Source organism: Lepidothrix coronata, unplaced genomic scaffold, assembly GCF_001604755.1.
Source record: "Lepidothrix coronata isolate B3197 unplaced genomic scaffold, Lepidothrix_coronata-1.0 Scaffold124, whole genome shotgun sequence".
NCBI classification, from domain to species: Eukaryota; Metazoa; Chordata; class Aves; order Passeriformes; family Pipridae; genus Lepidothrix; species Lepidothrix coronata.
In genome coordinates, this window is record NW_016690304.1 from 4,430,045 (window position 1) to 4,450,463 (window position 20,419).

Here is a 20,419-nt window from a genome sequence, read left to right on the forward strand (position 1 = left end):
CCACAGAACAGCTGGCAGTAATGAGTCCCCGACCTTTCATTGCTGACTTGTGACTGACTTTCCCTCATCTCACACCAGCACACAGTAAATTCTTCCAACTTGCCACATTTATCTTGGAAAGTGACTTCTCAAGGAAGGGGAGTATCTCTCCTCCTATTTCCCTTCCCCTCTCAGAGAAGAGCCCCTTCCTCTTCCATAACATAATGAACTCAAAATCTGTTATATGTATTTTTTCCATGATTTTATGAAAAATTCAAGCCAACTTCTACCTGTCTGCAGTGTGAGATGGTAGGACTGAGACAGTGAGAGGGGAAAGGCTTGTCAAACCAACAGCTGCATTTAACTTACGTTGCTTGTTTCTCCCTCTCCCTGGAGAGACGTACAAATGAAAATTCAAGAGACCAGAATAAAAAAAGCGTGGCTAGGTAGAGGGTGGCATTAACAACAAAATGGGAAAGGACATTTTGTTTGCATTGCAACGGGATCTGTTTTTAAGAGCTTGATGTATGTTTCATGTAATAAAATCACTTCCGGGATTATTTTTTCCAAAAAAACCCAATAAAAAATAATGCCCATGCCCACTGCAGAGAGCACTAAAATAGTCCACTCCAGCCACTTCAGACAGGATGTATGGAAACAATCAGCATTAGTCTGAGGTAAGAACAAATAGAGGCAACTATCTGATGACGCAGAATAGAGAGAAGAGCTGGATTTTGCTCAAGTAGATTGAATGAGCCAGTGGCATTGGAAGGATTATTAGGGATGATGGAATTGATAATTTGTTTGACCTAGGAACTGCTCTAATCGGTGGCCATCCCTTTGAATATGAATATCCCGTTGAATATTTGCAGTAACTCTCCTTGAAACAAAACAAATGTGTTCAGATCTCCTCTGGGTAGGGGGGAGGCTGTTTTTACTTCTGAGATGGGGGAAGGCAATCAGATGTCATTCAGTGTTTTAAAAACATGCTCTTTCTTGAATTGGCAAGAGCATCTCAAAGTGATTGTTTTTTTCTATGTATATCTCTAATTAAAGGTCTGGGTTTCAATTAGTCTCTTGTTTTCCTGGCCTATAATATCACGTCGGTCAGAACATTTTGTTTTAAGCAGAAAGCTCACCTGTAAGGGCCCAGCCAGTACACATAGTGCTCTGAGATATTTTTAGCTATAGATGAGGTGGGATTTTAAAAATGAATATGGGAATGAGGTATCCGGGTCCTAGTGAAATTCACTTCGATGCAAGTATAACTTTAAAAATGAGCTAGTAAGTTATGTGAACATGAGCGGGAAGGAGCCTTTTTTCTTGATAAACACTATTCAAGCTCTCAGGTGTCAGAGGCACCTTGTCTCCTCATGAAGTCTTCTACAGCATCTATCCCAAGGGTTACCATCTTGACAGGAGCCTGGTTCCCCCACGGGAAAACCTCTCTTTCCAAGTCTAACCAGGGAGATACTTGATGAAATGATGACTCAGCAACTGGCAGTGTGTGAGGGAGCCACTATCCCCGATATTCCCTGGGAGCCCCTCTGCTCCTAATTTCCCTTACCTGACCCTTTCCTCCACTCCCCCCGCCTCTGCTTCGGGCAGGTTGTCTGACCCTGTGTGTCATCTCAGGCATGACTTTCAAGCATCATGACAGTAGGAGAGCAGCAGGTGACACGTGTGAGCCATGTGGGCAAGATGCAGTAGCTCTTTCAGGTTGATTTGTAAGCTTTTATAAGAAACACTGTATTTTACAGAGTTAAATGACACAATAACTGAGAAATATATCTTTATTATTAGAACATTTATATTCTAGAAATTTTTATCTGGGGTTACAGTACAATCCAATTTCTTCCTAATTAACTAACCTGGCATATTTCAGCAAGTAACTGTAAATTAGGTTTTGAGAAGTTTAAGAACATGCACCTTCTTTTACTCTTTTCCTCCCCCAAAAGGACAACTTACAGTCAAGATTTTGGTGTAATAAATAATAAAATAAACATCTCATTTGTGAACTAGTAGTTGCACTTAACTTTGGTGACTAACAGAGTAGATAGGCATTTAAAAATAAAAATATTCTTTCAGTGTCAAGTGGATAAAGAAACAGATTAATATATTTTAATTTATTATCCTTCTAAAGTTTATCTTTATTACCTTCAATAAAGGTAATTTTTTCAGGTTTCTAAAAGGATGTGGGAAGCAATAGAAAAAAAAACTCAAGGATGCTCCTATTTTGTAGTTTGCCTATAAAAGTTGTCGTGACACACAATCTGACCCAAGCCCATGCAACACAACGAACAACTCCTTTTCACCACACACAATGCGGAGCATAAGGCCAAGTGTGGCCTCGTGACGTAGTTAAATAAATATTAAAATATCATTACAACCTAAATACCTGAATCGGTTTTACACTGTGACTTTCTACTGAAACAGTGTTGAGAAACTTTAAACATATATCTGATTGTTCTCTATATACTATTTAAAATAAAAGTGAGGAATAAAACTCTCTTTCTTCACTCTGCTACTTTCTGGGAGGTCTGTACACTGGCAAATGTATGACATCTGTAGTTACCTGATCATAGCTGACTGATCAGTCATCTTCTGCTTTAAAAATATTGCAACTCACGTGCTTATTGCAGCAGTAATCATAGTGATACACTGTCTTTTAATACTCAGTTCTGCTTACAGACATAGTTATAAAAAATGAAAAACATTTTTCACAAATCTTTGTACACATACTGTAAAAATCACCTTCCACATAAACAATTTACATCTGTTATGAGCATTTAAAAAATAAATCACACAGACTTATCTCGCCTATCCTTTCTTTTTCTTGAGAAAACAAATCTCATCAGTAACATCATCAGGATGTTCATATCTGTAAACATGGCATAAGGATTCATGTTATCAAAAACTGTACACGCAAAAAATCATCTTGATAAATAAATACTCTGATAAATAAGGATCCTTTTAATTGGCACAAACCAATGTAAACATGTGCATTTCTGTTCTGCTATCACCTCTAACTTCCTTGCACTTGGGCCTTTAGTTGAAATTCAGGGATCTCTCAGTCCTGTAAAGATTCTTCAGGGATAAAAACATGAAGGATCTGGGTTGTGATGGTGGCTGTTTAGGCCTCTCATGCCTAAAAACAAGCACAGGCAGGCACTGAGCACGATGCCATGCTTTAACCCCTCACTTGCTGCACCACAGCTGAAAACCTGCCACTGGCACTTGGCACTGAAATTCCTCCTCCGGCTCAATTCGGTCCGTGCTTGTCAGAGCTGCAGTACCAGCTTCTGGTTTCCTTGTTAAGTGACACCAGAGGAGCCCAAACTTGTACCAACAGGACAATGTGGCTGCTGGCAAGATTGAGTGGTTTAAGGTACCCAATAAAACACGGAAATGTGTTTGACTGGGCCTATAGCAGGAAATCCAGGGTAGCAATCTACTGCTGTAAACAGCCTTCAGGCAACTCCATTAGACTTTTTGCATCTAAGTATGTCTGTGCAAGTAACAGTTAGTCATTGATCTTACACCTACCTTAGCTGAAAGATTGGATATTTAGGTGCCGATTAAATGGATTCTTCTGAACTTCGGCAACAACACAGATGGAAAATAAATTACCAGGCCACATGCTGCCAGTAAAATAAATAAACGTACAGCCACAGTACTGCCCAGCAAGATAACTGCAGTCATTTAAAATAAGGTCTATAAATGACTAAATAAATAAATAAATATGTGAATAAATAGAAAAACCTCCAAGTAAACTGAGTAAAATGTCACTTCTCTTACGGCGCCCAAAGAGGGAATGGCGTTACTAAATAATATAAATCTTCCATATGTATATATTTCTATATATTATATCTGATATGTTTTGGCATGGCCAGATGGATAGGAAAAAGTGCGATGACTAACTTCGTTCAATATTTGTTGTGTCGAAGCCAAGTTCCCGCGTCACTGTGTATTGCTCACCGCTCCTGTAGCGGCTTGGCCTTTTTACCCATCTTTGATTTTGAGCTCACTTTCCTGGCAGAGCAGACTGGGTCACCCTTCTTTTGTGCTCTCCATATCTCTCTTGGGCAATCGACAGGTTCATAGAAGCATTTTACTGGCTGCAAGCTGGTTTTTTCATCCTTTGCTTTTTTCAACAAGATTCTTCCTTTTTGAAAGGAATGAGGCTTTGCATCAGGGATGTTATATGAAGCGTGCTGACTTCCTCGGCTCCTGAAATTAGTAACAGTGACCATTAATAACTATTATTCAATCTTGCAAAGTGATAGGTCCCCGAAATACCCCAAAGCCAAACAGTTTTGAAGACAGAAATAGCCTTGTTTTACAGAATCAGGATGCATGTTAAAAACAGAGTTGCAAGATGAACCACATTTCTCAGTGCTCAAAAGCCTTCCTCACTAAAATAATCCCCACATGTGTAACTGGTGGACTCCTTATGTGTGTTCATCTAACTTTTACCCCAATCAGCATTCTGCTGATTTTGGAGTGCTGAGACCTTACTGAGGTCTGTACTTTGTGATCAGCAGGGATTTTAAAGATGCACATGTTCGCAGCAACCTTCTGCAAAGAATGAACATCCCATGGTCTCTGGAAGACCACACAGCACCTGTTACAGTAGAAGGCAGGTGGAGGAACTGTAGGAATTTCTTGGTGGGATCTTGGTGCTGCCTTGGAGCTCTCCCAGGGAGCTGCTGCTGCTACTAATGGTCAATGCCACAGGAAACTCCACACTCTGCTTTTGTGCTGACCACACATCTAAAGGGAAACTTCAGCTTTGCTTTTAGGCTTTGATTTGCAATGGGAGAAGAGGAAAGCGGAATAAAGCAAATTGGTGGGAAGAAGGGTGCGAAAGCTTAAAGGCCAAAGTAAGATGAATTCTTTGTACTCTCTGTGACGGTTCATGCCTGGCGGGATTTGCAGAAATTGGTGAGCTCAGGTGGAGTGACAGCACAGTGCCTGGTGCTGCAAAGGCTGAACCACGCACTGCTCTAAAATTTTACATTGAAACTGCAGTTCCACAGTTTAGCTAAGTAAGATCATTTCAGTCCCTTTTAACATAATTTTGAAATGTTTTACAGCAGATATATGTAGTGTAAGAGCAGAACTATGAACATAAGGCACCAGCTCATGTCTGCCCAGCTCCTGTGACTGAAGTGAAGAACAGATGTGCTCATGTACAAGTCGATCTCTTAAGGGATCCCACGGGGCTATTTTCCATAGCTCGTTATTTCTCAAACCCATGTATCTGTAGTATTACTTCTTCTGGGAGTTAAATGATATTGCAGCACAGTTGATAAAGCCATTTTTGGAAAAAGCTATGGTTATTCAAGTGTGTACAGAACAAACCCTCTCCTGCTCTTTAAAAAGACCAGAAGGGTGTCACGAGAGCCTCTGTGTTTGTTGATGGGAGGCGGTGAGGACCAGTTGTATTACCTGGTTGGCAGCTTTGCCAACTATAATTCACTAGGGGAAGTTTTGGGGGGTGAAATGCTGTGCAGGTCCAAGCTGGAGCTTGCAGGCACTGTGCCATGCTGGCCTGGTGCAGGCCTGGGCTCTGACCACTTGCTGGGACTTAGGAATGACTTGTGTGTCAACACAGGTGGTGGCCACTCCAGTTTACAGATGGTTCTTGGGCACTGTTCGTTACAGTCCCACTGTTTGTTACAGTTACAGTTTTGTAAAAAGATGCAGCACTCTGTTTTTCTTAGATGTTTTTGTAGTGAAAAAGTTTTATCATTTATTCCCAGAACACATGCAGGCATTATTGCAGGTGATTGCAGGTGCTGTTAGGCACTCCTCTGCTGCACTGAGTGATGCCATTAAAACCAGAGGGTCAAGGTTAATATGGTCAGAGGGGACTGCCTAAAGGGGCCAAACTGTATTTAAATTGAACAAGTTTATGGTAGAGAAGATGGATGTCTGTCCCTAATTCACAGTCAGGCTAAGAAGGTATTGATGGATGGATGAAGATGCAGGTCATTGCACATGAAATGCAACACTGCCATCTCCAGATGTGGGAAATACGTTTTCATTAAAAGCAGCAGCTCCTCGATACAAGTGACTGCAAGTCTGAACTTCTACTCAAACATATTCCTAACCTGTTGTGTTAAGGAGAATGAAGTCCCAGACCTGCTGTGGTGCAATGGGAAAAAGAGCCAACCTCGTGTCCCCTCTAGGAAAGGCTGCCCCAAAGAAGGACGCAGTGCCTGACCGCCACTTGGCCAAGCAGCACGTGTGATGCTCCAAACCACCTGCTGGGACTCATGACCAAGTCCCAAAGACAGGGAGACCAGCCCCAGTTGGTTCTGCTGTTCCCAGGACAGCTGCTGGAGTAACCTGAGATGATGTTAGTGCCCATGCTTTGTCAGGACACTTGTCTGCTTACACGTGATTTTTAAGTCTGCAGTGTTACTGTCAGTTAGCAAATGACAACTGTCTTTCTCCTACCTACAGAATGTTAAAGATATTTTCAACTGAAACTGGGTCTGTGTTTGCCAAAGAGATTCAAATCCTGTAGCTCTGCAGTAGGCTGTTACAGTCAGCAGGAAGGAGTAATTTGTTTAACAGAAAATTAGTCTTCTTTATTTTCCGTAGAGAGTATCTGATTTTAGCTTTAATTTAGCAGAAATCTGTTTTTCCTCTATTATATAGATCATAAATATAGATCATAGGCAGGTAAAGAACCTGATCCAAACTCAACCTGAATCAGGCTTTTGGATAAGGTGAAATGCAAAAGCAGAAATGTAAGCATGTCAACTTAGTGTATTTAAGTAAGAGAAAAAAAAAGAGATATACATACAGGCATCTGGGTTTCTTATTTAATGAAATGTCTGTAAACTGCAATGAAAATAAAACCAAGTTATTAATATCACATTATCAAGTAACTAAAGTACAAGGATAAAATATACACAGTCTTTAAAATTGTATTTCCATTCTCACCTGCTGTTAAAACTAGAAGAACATCCATGGAAGAAACTAAAAAAAATCCTCTTTTACAGAATATTACTTTTCCGGCTTATGAATATGTTTTTAAAATTCATAATATGTGAGTTGTTAGTGGTTGGATTTTTCCCATTATTTTTATTCTACCTATAATCAAAGTAAATTGCCAAAGTACTGTGGGCTGAACAGGGATCTTTCACATTAGATTAAACAGCCTGGATACAGGGAGAAGTAATCATTGTGTTTGAGATAATTAATAAGGGACAGTGCCTGAATAAGCTGTATTAAATTAACTTTCTCTCAGAGCCTTTAATTTTGCAGTGATACATTTCCTTTACACAAGTGCCTAGGAAACTCCAGCTACAAGCCCTTGGCTCTGCCAGAGCTGCACCGAAGGGTGGAGGGAGAATATGCAACATTTCTCTTCCTTCCCACTCCAAATCCTGAGACCAGCTAGGGACAGCACAGCCTCAGTGCCACTACGAATTTGCATGACTTCATTTTTTACAACAGTTTGGTTCACAGTGTGAAAACACTTTGTCTGGTCCCTCTTTTGGTGGGGGTCCAGAAAGGAGGTGTTTAATGCCAGTTCAGCTTAAATTGATATGAGTTACTAAATCGGTTCTTTGTACTGAGCTCCCATCAGAGCTACTAAACTGAGCCTTTGAATATTATTTAATGAAGTCACTGAGCCAAGCAAGTCAAATCTGGCATCTGAAAATGATTATGTTCTTATAAATGTTCCCTGTGTCCCTGGTATTGTCCACACTTTGCAGATGGATTTTTGCCCAGCCTGACTTTGCTTGTCATCTGTCTTGGATGGAGTCTGAAGCCATCTCATAGTGTGCTTTTCTGTAATTACCTCCTGAAGGTCAGGATGGCCAATATTTGGATGGATGACCTTAGAGGAATGCTGAAGTCACTCAAAAAGCAGGACAGCTGCCTTGAAAATTAGAGCCTTCCCCAAGCAATGCTGCTGAGCCAGGAATGCCAGTAAACACATCAAGAGCAAGGGAGATGATTTAATATTGAGGATCATCTTTATGGTCCCACTCAATCTTCTCACAGACACTGTTTGAGATGTCCTGCACTGGACTTCAGCACATCTATATTTATTCAGGTCTTACCTAAAGCTCTTTGTCTTCCAAGTGGCTACAGGAACCTTTCCTTTCCACCACTGCTTACCTGTTCATTTCTGTGCATGATCAAATGCCTTCCTCTCGCACCCCAGGGTGAGCAACTACTCAGCACAGGCAGCATGGGGTATTCATTTAAATGAAATGTTCTTTGGAAATCCTGTGCCTAAAACTTGCCATATAAATGAAATGCATTGTAGGAAAAATACTGAGTGTAAGTATTAAAAATGAGGGCTTTTAGAGAAATGATGCATTTTTAAAAGCAATGTTCAGACAGCTTTAGCTTCTAATCCATGGGGGGCAGGCCTGTGGGAATCCATTCACCATTACTATGTCTCCCATGATAGTTAACTAAAGCCAATTTGCCAGCAGGCTGATATGTCACCTATAGGGATCTGTGTTTTTCCTGAAAGTCTTTAGACATCCCAAAATATCTGCCAAGTCACTAAGTGACATAAAGAAAAGTGTTCGTGGCAAAAGGAACAGCCGCAGTAGTCAAAACTGGAAAAAAATTTAAATATCTGTTTCAAATGTTTCATTTTTCTCTGCTCTCCCTTTGCCACCTTTGGCTATTGCTGCTCTTACGCTCTCTGCTCCTTTCACTCATGGGAAGTGGCGGTTTAAAACCTAAATAAAACACACCTAAAGAAACACTATACATATGCACATCTGCCTGGAGTAGCAATCAGCCCGACCCAGACCCACGGAGCCCACCCATATTCAAACTGCAGTACTTTCCCTCTGGGGAAGGGTTTCAGGGCAGGGAAGGACTTTGGTGGCTTACCACGTGCTCGCTGCCGTCAGTGTGGTGGCACACCATCTGCTGATTTTGGTAATACTCCAGCTGCCTCTCCGCCAGATCCACGCGCTGCAACAGGTTCTCGATGAAGTGCTGCAGCCTGGCTTTCCCCCGCACTTCTTTTTCTGCTGCTTCTTCCAGGAAGTGGTTGAAAGTAACAACTTCTCTGCAAGATGGAAACATTGCAAAGAGGCCACATTTAAATAACAGAAGGGCCCTGGTCTCACCGCTGTCAAAAATTACTGATGCTTCTCCTGTTTTACATGGTGACAGCCTGTGGTGGCTCATTACTGTCCTTAAACTCTATCAAAAAATTACAACTTTTTTGTGGACAAGGCAAAGATCTGGAAACCCAAAAGCTGAATTTAAGTTTATAGGCAGTGGGTTTGGGGTGGGTTTTTTTCTCATTATTAGGTCTCTTGGAAATAGTCTTCAGGGGTCCACAGGATAGAAATGTCATTAAGTATCACCTCTCGAGGTGATGGAGACAGCTATATCTGCTTTCTTTTTTTTTTTACTTAACCACGAGAAACAGATTAACCCCCAAATTCATCTTCCCATTTCATCATAATCTTACAGTAGGAGTTTAATGTTGCTACTGGGGTGGTTCCTAACTTAAAAGGGCTACTGTGGCCACTGAGCTTCATTTGGGCTGCCATCCTGCAAGTACATCAAAGTGCAGTGTTATGATCTGGAGCTGGTGGGAGCACAGGAGATTAATTGATAATCTACAGATTACAGACCAAGGAGTGCATGCATGGGAAGTTTTAGGTCAGGAGTTTAGAAATCTGTCTTATCTGGTAACACAACTGAAAGGAACAGACAGAACCAGTGACTGTGAAAGCTCCCAGCTCTGTACTGGGACACTGCTCATTTCGAACCACTCTGCATACTATCAGTTTACTGTCAGTAATCAGGCCACCCTTTGGACCTCTGATATCAGAGGAGTACCTGGGTGGGAGAAGTCTGGTTACAGATTGAAGCATGTATTACAAAAAATGGCAAATCTGAACATGCAGGACTTCCCTGGTTAATAAATGCCAGGATAAATATTTCTTACTCTGGCAGTGAAACAATGTTAATTTTTTGCTTTGTACAGAGCAGAGCGGGTGGGAGTTGAGGGAACCGGTTCTTGCCAAATGAGAAAGGGCAGGATTGCTTGGTAGAATTACATCGCCTGAGGAAAAAGCCATTTTAAGTAGAAACCAGGAAACAGTTTGTAGCAGAAATAACCTTTCAAAGCTCAGCTTGTTTGTGACAAATCCTAAATTTCTCTGTGTTTCATTGTTTTAACTCAGCATAAGTGGAGGTAATCGGTTTAACACAGTACAGTTGTTTTAACAGTGTGCGATTTCGTACTAAGAAGAGTCGGGCACAAGTGGTCAGCCATGGAAATTCACTGTCTAGGATTCAGGCTGTGCCTGCCTGCTCTATACCACAGCAGAGTGCTGCCTGCCTGGCTGATCTAATGGCAGGAATGAGGTAAAAACAAGGATGTGTTGTTTGGATGAAGAATATTGATGAATGTTAGTTTATATTAACTCACCCACAAAACCTGGCTTAAGAAACAGAGAGGTACCTTGTTTGTTAAACTCAGCTATTCCATTCCATTTCAAGGCTCTGCAATTTCTGTGACTATTAGCTTGCCCAGAGCAACCTGATCCTAAAGAGCCACTGAGGAATGCTTAGGAACAAGCCAATCTAAACTCATTAAGGTCAGTTTTAGGGCTTTATTCTCACCGCACTTACAGCACTGTAACTTCTTTAATTTCATGATGCCACTCTGGTTTTGGGTTAGCATAGGAGCAACCTGAAGCCCTTGGTGCTCCATCAGGCTCCTCTTTCACAGGGGACAGGAAGCACAAAAGGACAGAAACTCAGCAGGCTGGCTCCAAATCCTTTTCCCTTTGGGTAAGGAAGAGCTGTGCATAGCCTGGCAGGATTCTGGCCCTCCAGGAGGGAAGGGTGGGCAGCGCAGGGAGCCACCAGCCTGGGACACCCTGAGGATGACCCTCCCAGGGACACAGCCAGCTTGTGTGTCTCACTGCAGTGGGAAACCACAAACATTGAATACCTGGCATTTATTTTTGGAAGGGTGACAGTTTCAAGAATGCTAACATTTGTAATTGTCTCAGCAAAGGTAATTATAAAGCATTCATTAATTGCCTGCTCTATGGCACAAATAATCACCAACAGATTTTCCTTTCCTACAAATATCTCATTATATATGCCATAAGGAGGCCAGGGGGGAAGCAGTGTTTTTTTCAGTAGATTTAGACGACTATCAGGAGGAGAACAGACTCATAATGGCAATAAATTCCTTAGTATTTTCCTTGCTTTCTAGATTACTAAAGATAACTTGGCATCCTACATGCCATTATTTGTTAGGAACTGTTATTAGCAGCCATAACAGCATATCCGTAACTTCTCTGTGTTTGTTTAGCTGCCTCAGTACAGCCTATGAACCTGCCTTTAATAACTTTAATCTAAATATTTTCCTTTGGGCTGAAATGCACTCTGTAAATTCCCCTTAGAAAGACAGGAGCCAGAACATACCCACACACTGGTCACACACCTTGTCCTGATAAGCAGCACTTCTGTCAGTTCAGCTACTTTCTTTGTTTCATCTCTCAGAAGAACAAGATCAAGCTCTGAGGAATGACTGCTAATAAACTCTCCCTACTTGCTCCAACGCCTCTTCATCACAGAGCTTGCTCCATGCCACTCCTGTGCCTTGGTTACCTCAAGGGAGTTCCCAGAAGAATTTTTACCCTCCTCTCACTGTGAACAACAGGGAAATGGTTCAAAGAATTCATAGCTTCCTGCAGCTGCTGTTTATCTGTCTAATTGCCTTCCTTGTCTCTTGTAGTTTGACCAACTTTTTCTTAGCCATACTGATGATCATCCCTTCAATTCTATTTCTGGATACCTATGATGAGTTTTTGCTTATGTTCTTTGTTTTACTTTCAATTTTTCTCCAGGCCTCTGCCAAGTTTTTGAGGATTATGTGAGATGATATCTTTTACTCTCAGCTCCTATGCTTGTGGAAAGATGGATATTCTGAGAGGCCAGACATGCTCCTCATGAAGTCTGGGGGAAGCTGAGGCTGTGAATATTGTGGGGCCCTCTTGGCACAGGCATAAACCAGAGCACAGCAGCACCAGCCCACTGGGCTCTGGGTCTTGACAGAACAGCCTTGTCCTGCCTTCACCTGCAACAAAGAGTCATTTTGTTAAAGCCTGGCTCAGACCTGAAGCATTGCCCTTTCTAATGAGAGGTCTCTGCTACCCTGTGCTGACTATTCTACATCAGGAGCACTGCTGCTATACTGAGAAAAGGTTAGGTGGAGTTATTAACTCCCCTCATGAACTCCTCTGCTCCCAGCACCATCTCTTTCCTGCTCTGCTCCTCTGCCCAGCAGCCTTCTGCCCCCTTTCACCCAGCTGCACCCTGGCACTTGCTGTAGCTCTGTAAGCAATAGAGCCTGCCACTGAATTTTCTGAGTGGAGTAGATGATGCTCAGTGCAGCTTAGATCTCTTAAATTTCTGTAATGGATGTCAGAGTGATCTCATCTCTTTGCTTATAGTTTGCTACACCAACACTAAGGTATGTTGTATGGAAAATGTTTTGTTAGAGGGCTGTGACTGAGCAGCAGGGAGAAAGGTGGGTTTCTTACTTTGTCTTGGGTGCTCCTGTCAGACAAAACCTTTCAGGAAGAGGGAATTGCTGCTGCTGCCCAGAGAGCAGAGGGCGCATTGAACTGCCAGCAGCAGGATGAGGCAGGTGAGAGGGAAAGACAAGGGGCATGCAACCTGGGAGGTATCCAAGAGGAGCAGGAGGTGCCTGTACTGCCAGAGCGTCAGAGAAGAGCTGTTCCCAGAGCCAGAGGAGCCCAAGGGAAATTTATGGCAGTGCAGCAGACAACTCAGAGGTGTTCAGCTGCAAAAACAAGTGCAGGGGGAAGGACGCACTATGGGCAAGAAAGACTTGCTGCCCAAGCTTTTATTTTAATCTGATTCTGCCAGGGAGTTAACCTGTTATAGTTAACCAAACTTAAGTAGTTTGGTGTTTTGCATTCCAACTGCAGCCTAGCTGCAGACAACCTGCACTGAAACCTATCCTCAAATCTTCTTTATGGGGGCTGTTACCATGAAACAGCATGAGATATGGTCAATAAGGTTACAAGTAACAGGCTGACTAGGTGACATTTATTCTTCTGGCTTTACCACTAGACTATACAGTGCTTCTTGCAGGATGAGTGAGCTGCAGTTCTTGTTTATTGGAGCAGTTGCTGGCATATGGACCCTGGGATACACTTGTATGGCTTTCAGCAGCTAAGCATGTGATACACTGAGTAGATGCAGAGGGTGGGACAGCTCCAGCTCCTTAACACCTGACAAGAAGGGCTAATGATTTCTCACATTGCAACCAAGCCCTCCTACTGATGCATAGTACTGATCCCAGGACTAATTACAGCAACTCTGACACCTGCAACTGCTCTGTAGGTGGAGACAAGCATGAGGCTCTGTGCAGATTCTGCACCCATGTATCAAATCCCTTTAGGGAATTACATTTAGAATAACTCTGCCTAAAAATCAACAGAAAACCAAACACATTATTTTACCTGAAGATGGGAAAATTCCTACTACAGTAAGCAGTAAAGTGATTTACTTGTAAAATATTTAATATGTACATTCATTAAGTACTAATGCCACTGACCTTATCCACCACCCAATTGGTGTTACTGCCAGAAGGCTGCTCTCTGTTATTCATTAGGCTGTGGTTTCACATTCCCACACCACTATCAGCACGTTTGATTTAAGAGGTTCACACCTCCGCCTCAGAAAGTTATTGCACCCATTCAGTGGGCTGTGCTCTAGATCTGAGCCCTGAACTTACTGGGGTGACACTGAAGATTAAAATACTTTATTTCGCAGAACCATTCTGTGGGACAGTCATGCCACGCTTGAAGCTGTGCAGCTGCCACGGGGGAGTAATCTCTCCAGTGGGAAGATGAAAGAAAAGGAAAGAGGGAGCAGGACTACCTAAAACTGAGAGTGGAAGAACAATGTGTAATAGCAGTTGTATTCTACTCGGAGCAAATCAAAACTGTTTTGCTGTACAACTGTAATTCACATTTTAAGGAAAGCTGTTTTAAAGCATAAATTGCAATGACCTCTAAAAGCCAGCTCTTAATGCCATTGTCAAGATGTTATTTGCACAGATAATTTCATTAATTGCAAATTTAGAATGAAGCCACTGGCAAGAATAACTACTGCCCACCACAGCTATTCTGAAACAACCCTCGCATTCCAGGCTATGTCAGAGCAGAGGCATGACCAACCTCAAAAGAAATGCATTAGACTGGTTAAAGAAATTACTGTCAGAGACAGGCCAGCATACTACATTAATGCTCTTATTCTATAATTAGGAGACAAAGTGAAAGTGTTTAAGTCACCATCAAAGGCAGCTTCCAGCTGAAGACCATAACTTCAAATGTTTACCCTGTTCAGACTTACTGAAAAGCAAACTCTACCAGTCTCCATTTTCTTACATAAATTCCAGAAACAAGCCTCTCAGTGTCCTCTAGAAGTTAAGTTCCTAGCTGGTTTTAGTTTCAATGCTTTTCTTGATATCTTATTCAACAAAGTCTTACTCCCTTTGGGCATGCTTCTGTGTTATCTTGAAGATCACAGTACTCACTCTGAGTTGCACTCTCCTTTATCAAACATTGAATAATCCCTTTCAGGGCACATTTTCTAATTAAATCATTCCTTTGCTCAGCAGCTCTGTGCTTAGACTGATACTACTTCGACTATGTATAAGTATAGTCAGTGTTGCACCTCCACCTGTCCTGCCCAACACAGTTCAGCTCCCCAGAGGCATAACACAAGTATCACAGCACGTACCCACGTGCATATTAGCATTGCCATTTTTGTAAGGAAACAAAAAGAAAATTCAACTACAAACATACCTTCACTTTATCACTGCCTCTATTGGACTACTAAAAGCCTTATTTAAAACAAACAAAAAATAATCAACTGACACATCTAAAGAAATAACCCTACTGACCCTACAAGCTCTTCAAATGGCAGCCCTGTTCCTGCTGGTGGCCTAAACCAACACAACTCCTCTCATCGGAATGAGAGGTCAACCTTAAAACCTGGGAGTGCTGTCCTTTGAAATTAGTGCTTGGATTTGCAACAACGGTGTAACTCTAAGAATTTACTCCCTGCAGAGTTAAGAAGTCTGCAGAGGTGCTGCTTGCTTGGAGAACAGATCAGAGAAACCAGCCTCTGACAACAAGGCCACATGGTAAGTCTCAGGTTTTATGTCTCTGTCCCCCGTGCTTGGTCCCGGCAAAGGCTCAGGACATGTGGGCTTTTACTGGTAGAACAGAGAAGTAGAAATGAAATTCCACCAAGTGAAAGTGCCCTCAGGTGCAAAGATCCTGCCGAGGAGGGCCAGAGTCACAGCAGTGTAAGGTCTGCCTTCGCAGGGCTGGGCCCAAAGGAACTGTGTGAGGCCTAGAACAGCTCCACCCCCTTATTCTGGCAAACCAGACATTTAAACCAAGAATTTAAACTTTTTCTGCCTAGGCCTTCTTGGGGCTTCCTAACCAAATTATTCTTGCTAACTCACATTTTTTCTTTCCCTCAGCTTTCCTATTCGACTTTACAATCAGATCCAAAATCAGAGCCGTTACCTACTGCAATTGTGCTGTTATTTTCTGTCATTTTCCTGTATACCCTTCTAAAGAGGAAGTTTTTTAAATACCAACTTTTTTTTTCCCATAGCCAATTTAGAGGGCACAACATAAACATCTGAAACTTCTTTATCAGGATATTGTTACTTTTCAAGAGTTACTTGAAAAGGTCCCCATAAAAGTTTTCAGCTTCTTTTCTAGAAGAGCTTCCAAAGAAGAGGTTTTTTGACCTTATGTAAGAATTTTTTTCCCCCTCTTTTGGATGGTTTGTGGGGGGTTTTTGGGTTGTTTTTTTTTTTTTTACTCTCACTCAGATTGATCTAGACTAGCTCTACCTCAGTCTCTGTGACATCTAGAAATGCATATTAATTATAAACCCTGTCTTGCCTTCACATGCACCATATTCCATGATGTGGTAGTAGGGACAACCATTCAGAGACCAAGGGAAGACTAGTTGCTTTTACTTTCTTAGAAATAGGATAAGGAGGTGTTTCAGGGAAGAAGGTGTTTCCTTTTTTCTCCTGGAAAGAAGTACAAATTTTCAGCAACAGTAAATCAGTGCTAATTTTAAGAAAAGTCATCCATATTCACAAGATTACTTATGGAAAAAAAAAAAAAAATCCAAAGAAACTGACGAAAGCATTTATTTCTGAAGGTCAGCAAGTATCAAAGCAGTCCCTAAGGGATGCCTTTGACTTTCCACAATCTGCAGTGAGAACTCCGGCTTCTGCAATTTCCATTAAGCAGCCTTGTTTGGCTTTCTAATCATCTGGACTTCTTCCAGAAATCAAAGCCAAAGTTGAAATCTTCCTTTTTTGAAGGAGAAAGTCTTTTTAGCACACCGAGTAAGTTTTGAACACACACTGAATATGTAAACAGGTCTCAGAATTTACCAACAGTGCATAAGAAAGCCAGACAAGTGTCACTGATGCTACCAAAGTCATGAACATCCTTTCTTCTCTCCTCTACCACAGCATTCCATCTAGTGCCTCCCTGCTACCAGAGCAAAGCTAAGCATCCCAGGCCTTTTTAGAGGTTCAGATTTGAAAGGCTGCTCTAGAAGTACCAGTCCTGCTCTTACAAAGCATTGTTTATACCTACCTTCCTTCTCAATTTGCTAATTATACAATGACCTTTCAACTGGAAAGCCATACAGCACATTTTTCTATGTTATCCCTCATGATGGGAAATGCAGGAACCATCTGAACAAGAAAAGAACCCAACACATTTCCAGTTTTTCCTAGGTGAACTCTACCTATTCTTACACCCTTTGCCTATCCTCTCAGTGTCCTCAGAGAACCTTCAGAGGCAATGCTACAGGGCCAATCACAGACACAGGCAGTAACCTACTCGGACTCCCCTCTTACCTCTTGGTACTCTGGGCTGATATTCTTCTATCCTGTCCTCTAACATGCATAAGGCACATTGACCTCTAGGAATTAACAGGCTGCTGTGTAAGAGCTCATTCCTATTGCTGCTTTTGATTCCAAGTCTTTTTATCTTTGTTGAAAGTGGAAGCGTAATCCTAAAAGAGTAATATGCTGGGTACTCTGGTGAAGCCTATTGTGCAGCTGCCTCTTTTGGTTAGTGTTTCTTACTAGCCAAGTGACCTTCAGTCTTCCCTGTAACACCAACTTAGGAGCTACCTCACTGGTTATGCATTCACTCTCCTCCTTAAAAGATGACAAGAATTCTATAAGCGACCATCTGCACTCCTGCCCCTTTCCTGAGCCTGGCAATGTCCTAGTGTGAGGGACAGTGTGTGCCCATTTCTCTTCATTCTGTGTTCAGGCTTTTCTGGCCTCAGAACCACAGCCTGACAGTACTGCTGGTAAAGCAGTCTGCCGAAGGGGCAAGTGGCCTCCTCCTTGTTCCTTTTCCTCATATAGTTAAAAATCACAGCTTTTGCTGTCTTATTCTTTTTACAGATCAGTGTCCTTTGCCATCCTCCCCATATTATACCCATTCTTTCTACCCAGATAACTCCATTCCCTCTTCCTCTTTTCCCACGTCTGTTCTTCTGCAGCATTGCAGAACTTTGGTTTTGCTCCACTGAATGGTTCCAGCTTTCTCCTGACATTCCTGTTTTTCCTTTCTGGATCCTAGCCTCAAATTTCAAAAACACATTCTGCATTTAGTTTGGGCTAAGATTCATACCACTGAACTTTAGATATCTGAAATTCTGCATCTAGCCCAGACAGCTGCTTATCGGAGAGCCCCTGTACTCTGAAGAGAGGAGAAAGACCTTCACAGAACAATCCCTCCTCCTCTAAAATACTTTTCTAGAACAAACAGGATGAATCACACTGTGAAAGAGCCCATTAGGGCAGTCTGGCTAGATGGGAATACTGCTTCAAGCTGTAAGTTATCTTCATGGCTTCTTTCCAGCATACTTTTAAATCTGCCTAAGTTATACTATTATCTTTAGTTTCACCTTAAATCCTTTAATCTTCCACGAGGATCACTTGATATTTCACGAATCAGAGGTTCTGTTGAATATCCCCTCAAGGAAGACGCACACCCCAGGGGCTCAAAATCCCACCCCCTTTATGTGTCCTCTCTTCTGGAAAATCTATAGCACTGCTTCAAGATAGATGCTCCTACTGATGTGGGAGCCATCATCGTCTTTTCTTTTAGTCGTTAGACTACAGGAAGGAATGATGAAAGCTCTCCAAACTTCCTACACTGCACTCCTACACCACCTTCCTTATTTCTTCTAAGATCAGTGTCATGGCAACTAGCACTTCTCATCTTCCCTTTGTAAGCCGATGAATTGGTTTAGAGGCACTCCATTACCAATGCTCCTTATTTGCATTTCTCTAAAATAAGTTGTGTTGCTCTGAAAAGCCTGAAAGGTTTTAGCAAGTGCTGAATAAACTAAGTAGTTCATGTATAAATAATATATCAGCTATCACTACATTTTTAATGGATGCATCATGAACATATTTTTAGATAGCTTATGTTATTCAGAACGGCTCCGGCATCTGCTTCTCAATCCCAATTCCAGTTTCACAGTTCTGCGTCCATCTAAAACATTAGACATGAACTACTTGGACATGGCCTTTTCAGTACTGTCTCCAGTACAGCTTCACTGTTGCACAGGAGACCATCCCACTCCACAGGCAGCCTGCTGACCATGGTGGGATGGCTTCAGGAAAAAGGTGCTATTGGATATTCTCCCATACTTCCTCCAGATTTATCCACCTATATCTTCTTAAAAAGATGATGCATTAGAGATGTCACTGTAAATCAGATGACATGCTGATGAGAGCTTCTACTTCTCCCTACCCTCATGAAACCAGGGGCACAAGAGGCATTGGGAAGCGTAAAAGTCAGTCATGGGGTAGTCAAGTACGAAAGCCACCTGCACAGGGAGCTGTCCCCTGCCCTGTTAGTCACTGGAGAGTCAACCATGAAAACCACCTGCTCGGGGAGCTGTCCACTGCCTTGCAGGGACACAGTCACACGGGCTACAGCTCTAGAAACGCAGAGCTCTGAGCTGGTGAGCTCCAGGCCCTGTCAAACTCAGCAGGCAGCTGAGCCATCCCCTCTCTTGTCCTCCAAAGGCTGTGACTCACACAGGGCCAGGCCAGCCTGCGCCAAGCCACTGGCTCTCGCCTCCCCACTTACTCCTCTTTGCGGTGAAGCTCCTCCTCGGACTCGCTAAGCCGCTGCTTCAGGGCTGCGATCATCTCCACGGCCACGTCCACCTGCCTGCTCAGGGCTCGCTCCCGCCGCTGCACCTCCTGCTTCTTCTGGGACAGCTGCACGAACGCCGCCCGCACCTCCAGCAGCTCCGCCGTCTTCTGGGACAGCTCTTTGGTAAGCTTGTCGATCCGCTTCTCGATCGTTTTGTCCACGGCCTCCACCATCCTGTTAAACTTTTCCCGGACGTGTGCCTCGAAGGCGGCTTTGGAGTCAGTGGCTGGGAGCCCGGGTTTGGATACCTGCTCGCTGGGAGACTCAGCTGACACATAGTTGGCCAGATAGGAGCCGGGGCGCTCCGCGGGCAGCTCCCGCGGCTGCCCGCCCTTCCCGCTCCCGCAGGACGCGCCGCCCAAGTTCAGGAAGGGCCCCGCGGAGCCGCCGGGGCTCCCCGGGCTGCCCTGGGGCGCGGGCTCCGGCGGGGACACCAGCTCCGCATCCTTCAGCGGCGAGAACAGGCTGCTCCTGGCCAGCAGGCTGCTCTCCTGGAAGCTGTGGCTGTACTCCAGGTGCACCCGCAGGGAGGAGAGGCTCCGGAACCTGGTGTGGTCACCGCATCGCGGGCAGCGGAAGGGGAGGCTGACGCTGCCGAGCGGCTCCGGCCAGGGGTGCCCGCCTTCATCCCGGGCCGTCTGTTGCATTCCTCGCCAGGAGGGAACAGCCCGGGTCCGCGCCCGACGGGGAAACTTGGGAAACTTTCCCGGCGATTCCTCAGGGGTGCCGCGCCATCTCCGCCCGGGGACGCGCCCGCGCGGCGCGGCGCTCCCGCCGCCTGGCCCCGGCCGCTCCGCCCGGCTCTGCTCGGAGCGGCTCCGCTCGCCTCTGCCGCCGCCGCACGGGCCTCGCCGGAGCTCGGCGCGGCGCGGGCCTCGGCGCCCGCAAGGTCGCCGCACTCACCCGACTTGTTGCTGGCGGCGGCGGCGTTTTCAGCAGAGCCGTAAATCAGCCCGGGCGCGGCGCCGCCGCCGCGGGGCGGGGCGGGCGGGGCGGGGATGGGCAGAGGGGACCGGCGGGGATGGGGATGCGGAGCGGGGATGCCCGGCGGGGGATGCTGCGGGTGGCAGCACCCGGCCGAGGCCTCGGGGCCGGGGTCGCTCCCCTCCTCCTGCCCCCGCCTGCCGTGGGCACCAGGC

At 44.1% G+C, this 20,419-nt stretch overlaps 1 protein-coding gene across 1 annotated transcript; it reads right to left on the reverse strand.

The window, feature by feature from the left end:
- Nucleotides 1-1,754: 1,754 nt before the first annotated feature.
- On the reverse strand, nucleotides 1,755-20,009 carry ZNF365 (zinc finger protein 365). Its single transcript, XM_017826038.1, has 4 exons — nucleotides 19,212-20,009; nucleotides 8,860-9,040; nucleotides 6,797-6,834; nucleotides 1,755-4,209 (listed from the first exon to the last, which is right to left on the reverse strand). Exons 1-4 carry the CDS (start codon nucleotides 19,925-19,927, stop codon nucleotides 3,954-3,956), a joined length of 1,191 nt encoding a protein of 396 aa, XP_017681527.1. The 5' UTR covers nucleotides 19,928-20,009; the 3' UTR covers nucleotides 1,755-3,953.
- Nucleotides 20,010-20,419: the final 410 nt, after the last annotated feature.

Excerpts from the sequence above, each read along its gene's own strand:
- ZNF365 (XM_017826038.1), bottom strand. The coding sequence starts at position 19,927 with ATGCAACAGACGGCCCGGGATGAAGGCGGGCACCCCTGGCCGGAGCCG. Across the intron at positions 9,041-19,211 it reads GAGCTTCACCGCAAAGAGGA|AGAAGTTGTTACTTTCAACC; the intron begins GTAAGTGGGGAG and ends TCCATCTTGCAG. Across the intron at positions 4,210-6,796 it reads AATAAGAAACCCAGATGCCT|GAGCCGAGGAAGTCAGCACG; the intron begins GTATGTATATCT and ends TACTAATTTCAG.